The sequence below is a fragment of the Polistes canadensis genome, unplaced genomic scaffold (genome assembly GCF_001313835.1).
Source record: "Polistes canadensis isolate GaletaPanama2010 unplaced genomic scaffold, ASM131383v1 scaffold_72, whole genome shotgun sequence".
Taxonomy (NCBI): Eukaryota; Metazoa; Arthropoda; class Insecta; order Hymenoptera; family Vespidae; genus Polistes; species Polistes canadensis.
Window position 1 is genome coordinate 606649 of NW_014569619.1, and position 5143 is coordinate 611791.

General features: G+C 28.7%; 1 protein-coding gene across 2 annotated transcripts in view; it reads right to left on the reverse strand.

Moving 5' to 3' along the window:
- The window catches only part of LOC106786364, a 15145-nt gene that overhangs the window by 3906 nt on the left and 6096 nt on the right, over nt 1–5143 (reverse strand). For both annotated transcript variants that reach the window (XM_014747654.1, XM_014747653.1), the window contains exon 4: nt 3575–3758. In XM_014747654.1, the coding sequence (XP_014603140.1) occupies nt 3575–3758 (184 nt within the window). The remainder of the gene's footprint in view (nt 1–3574; nt 3759–5143) is intronic.

The following is a 5143-nucleotide window of genomic DNA, read 5'->3' on the forward strand; positions in this document are numbered from 1 at the left end:
ATTACTGTAATAAATTAAAATTAAATAATATCAAGAATCTTATGATCGCTGAAATATTAATATTTATACATATTCGATATCTTTCAACGTGAATGAATTTTTCTTTTCTATATAAATCCTCTTTGAGAAATTTGTGTTTAATATATCGATTATTTTTTATTTATGATTAGTCAAACGATTATTATTTCGATTGCTTGTATAATATTAATTCTGTTAGAATAAAATTGAATGTCTTGATAGTTACGATGCGTTGGATCTTCTTGAAACTTGTGGTAGTCGGGAAAGCTAGTAATACTTCGTAACTTCCGCACATCCGTAACTTTCGAAGAGTCCTCCTCGATCGTTGATGTAATATTTATCCAGACGGATCGCGAGTACTTAGAATGGCTTTTATTAACAATACGCGTGGCACTATTGAAATATTCTTTGGCAATAACGACAGATATATATATATATATATATATATATATATGACAGACATTGAACAGGGGAATATTCTTTTGCTTTTTCCAGGCAAATGTTATTACAAAACGTCGCGTATGCGTAATATGCGAAAAGAAATACGTGTACGTACCATTCTTGGTTTATTACTGTTTTCTACAGGTTTTTCTTTTCTCTATCTCTCTCTCTCTCTCTCATTACGCACCGTCATCGTGGGAAACTCGTCTCTCATGCGACTTAAATTAGAAAAATGATCGACTTTAAAAAGGATCGTTACGTTAACCCGACTTATTTGAAAGAATTACAAGAAATAAAAAAAGAAACAAAAAGTTAGCATTAAAACGTAATAGACGAACAAATGTGCAACCTATCAATTTTAATACGATTCACTTTCGAAAATATCATCATTTGCTCATTATCTTTCACCTGTCGTTCAAGGCTTTTTTCTCTTTCTTTTTTTTTTCTTTCTGCTAATAAAAATGAAAATAGGGACGCAATCGTGAAAGAAAGAGAGAGAGAGTAAGTTTCTCATTATTCATAGCTCACCTATGGTGCCGTATTTACGAGAGATAATTATTCACATTCCATGATTTAACGGGACGTTAATACTTAAAAGTTATCCGCGTTGGTTCAATGTTTTTTTTTTTTTGGATATAGAAAACAAATTACTATGGGTATTTATAACACTCTGTAAATTGTGTACGTTAAATGGATCAGAAGATGGTTTTTTTTCTGCATAAATATTTCGCATTATCGTGGATTATAAAGGATTAGTAAAAATAAATCTGATCTATCCTTGGACTATTTTAGCAAGGATTCTTAAAATATAAATGAAATAATGAAATATTATGAATAATGTGTCACGAGTAAGATGCCCCGAGCGACAACGATTCCTTTGAATAACAGAAATTTCGCGCCAGACTTCGGAATATTTTAATATTAGAGAATTCATATTAATTTTAATAATAATCATAGTCATATCTATATATATATATATATATTGTACCTTCGTGCAAATATCACGAGGGTTACGCCAAGAAATATAACACATATTGCGAATAGTCACGAACGTTATAAGCCATTGGCTTTTCTTTTTAGAAAATCACGCTAACAACGATGACGATACACCGAATGGAAAAAATCTCTTATGATTTATTCCGATATTCGCGTAAGAAAACTGTTCGTTTACGTTAAATTCCTTTTTTGTTTTTGTTCCCTTATTCTCCCATTATTTTTTCTAATTTAATTTGTTTTAGCAATCTTTGTTATTTGGGAAGGTCGGTTCGTTTCACCGAGCGTGAAATATATTCTTTCTATCACGATGACGTTTCTTTATACGTTTTATGGTTGCCCATTGGATATGTGTGTGTGTGCAACGTCGAATAATCGATGATAATATTAAATTAACGATATTTGCGATATCATATTGTAGATTATTTTTATTCGTTAACAAATGCGTTTAGAATTTTTTTCCACGTTCTTGTCGTGCCATTGTGTCAATCGAAACAAATGTATTATTTTTCCCTTCATTATTTTTCATTTGACTATACTATCCACGAAGGATTATGCAGATTTCCTTGATTATCCGATGTTAATTCGAAACTTAATAGTAAGTTAACTCGAGAATATTGAATTCAATTTAAACGCGTAAACATTCACGAGTGTTCTGCCTTGAGGTATCGTGTTTACTAATATTACCCAACGTCGATGAATTTACCTACTTGCAATCTTGTCATTTACCACGCTGGACTGATTAAATTATTCAATTATGTTAAGATATTTATGAAAGGTATCGTTTAAATATTCTAATCTAGCTATGATATTATAAATATTTGAGAATTCATTCAAATGCAATTATTTAAATACTTATTAACAAAAAATAATTATAAATCTTTCAATTGGTAGATTCGTGATCATAATTCATAATCGATATCACAATTTACGATTAATAATAATTCATTTAAACATTCAAGTATTTTATTACTGTTGTGCAAGAGAAAAATCTGCAGGTAATGATTATACTGAAATAATTATTTTTTTCTAAAAGTGTTCGCATTTTTTTGTCTCTTCTGCTCGGCTAAGCGACGTTAAAATTGTGGTGTCATTTACATTTGTTCTCCTTTTTTCTTTTCTTGCTTTTTTTATTAATACTGAGCTGCGTAATTAGAAGGCGCTGAAGAGGAGGAGGAATAACGAAAGCTGACAGAGAAGATCAATGTTTGAGCCACGTTTGAAATGATGGCTGCTGTTGAGAAATGAATGAATGGCGCCTTTAAAGAGATGAAACGAAACGAAACGAAATGAAACGAAACGAAACGAAACGTAACCACGATTTCTATTTTAATTGATGGAAAAGACAAAAATATAACAGACGCGTATTATTTTTTAAGACATATTCAATTATTTTGCGAATAATTATATTACGAAAAATGTCCAATATGTTATTAATTTTTTTTATCCAAAATTAAAATTATATTCTATTACATATTTTTATTGGATTTCCTTTCTTGTGTTTATTAACAGGAATAACAAGTTATTCAGTATTTAATTTATAGAAAAATACGTTAAAATATTAACCGTCCCTTTCTCTTTGCTTATCATATAAGTGAAACTTATGAAATAAATTAGAAATTGTACATTTGATTAAATCAAAATGTATCGATTTACATTTCCTGCAAGGTGAATTGATACGCGTGTGTAAAATATTTCGATACGAATATATTTTAATTAATCAAAATATATGATTTCAATCGTGTTAGTAAAAATATACTTTAGTTCTATACATATATTTGCATAAATAATATATTTTTATTTCAATTTAATCTACGGAACGTGGAATAACAAAATTTATCTGTATTAACTTGGTTCGAATTTTTCCTTTAATATTATTGGATAAATTTCTCACGTATTTTTACATTCATTTAAATAATATCAAAACATTTGTCCAAAGACATTCATTCGTTTCATTATCTTTGATTTTTTCGACACGTTTATATGAACCTTTTTTCTTTCATTTATTTAATCTGAGTAATACCTAATATAAATTTGGTCTCAACTCTTTTTCAAATATCCTGTAGATTATAAATGATAAAAAATATTGAATATTTTGTAATAGATCGATCTGTCAACTCACCTTTCGAACAATCCGTTCCATAGTAACCTGGATCGCATTGACATTTGTTAGGTGAAACGCAAACACCCGCTAGGCATTTATCGCAAAAAGGTAAACAGTTAGTATCGCCATCGTTCTCTTTGAGTATTTCCATTGGTTTGTAACCCTCGCAGCATTCCTTCACCTTCCTGGTCTTGACTTCCGACTGGAAAAGAATTTCATTCATTCATTCAAACGCTTGTCTTAACATTTCTATCCTTTAAATCGATTCCTATCTTAATGTTATACTATACTAATCGGTATTTCGAATATTTCAATGATTTATTACTTTAAATCTAGAGTATATACTTTATACTCTTTGAGATAAATAATTTGTAATATTTTTTTCATACGAATAAAAGTAAAAGTAAAATAGAGAGAGAGAGAAGGAGAAAAACAATGAGAAAAAAATTGAGAGAGGAAAAAAGGAAGAGAAAGAGAGAGAGAGAGAGAGAGAGTTTATTCACGTAACGGTTTCATTCGTAATCCATCTTAAGTGGATACCAGTGGAGAAGGTTATAAAGTAGATGTTCATAAATTATACGTCAAAGATGGCTACTAGGTTAATTTTATTCCATGTTCGTCGTCTTTATTCGGTTGATAGTTATTTCATTTTGCTGTTGTTAACTACGCCCTCGCATATTATGTAATCCATTAAGATAACATTTAATTATTCGAATGAGAAAAAATATATTTGACTTTCGTTGCATAATCATTGAAGAATTTAATACTACTACTACTACTGCTACTATCTTCGTTTTTTTTTTTTTTTACACAATTTTATAGACTTTTGATTTCACGTTTTTGGTATAATCAACATGTTGTTAAAATAGAGAGAAAAAAAAAGGGAAAACTAGTCGCATGTTTTTTTTTATGATTTTAAGATCAAAAGTAACGGATGGCAGATTGTGTGTTCTAATTTTTGAAAAATCTCTTTATACGAAATAGGTATTTTTTTGTGTGTAATATTTCCGATGAGAATGATCAGAATCATTTATCGATGATTAATTAATCGTGTCTATTAAATTGCAACCTATGTTTATTTTCTTATTGATTTTAAAGTGAAAGTGGAATAGTGATTCTGTTTTATTACGGAATACATATATACATACATACATATTTTCAATTTAACGAATCATATTATCAGATTTATTCTTGCTTGAGAATTTTTCTCAAATAATGTTTTCAAATGTTAAACATTTTATTTTGAAAATAATAGAATTTATAAATTTATAATTGTATTATACGATTCTCGTTATCGAATTAACAATATAAAGCTAGATTGGTTTGTAATTATAATTCGAGTATTATCGATACGAATGATTAAATCTTATCGATAATTGATCCAGGATGTATATAAATTATATAACAAGAATATATTCCAGTTCTTCGTAAAATATTTAATTGATACGGTAAAAGAGAGAAGAACGGTCAAACGACGATGATTGTATCGCCGAGAATAAACTTAATTAATGGAAAAGGTGATGCGAATGGTCGAATTTAAAAATCTTCTAAGAAAAAAAAAAAAAAAAAAAAACATAATCCTTCGAA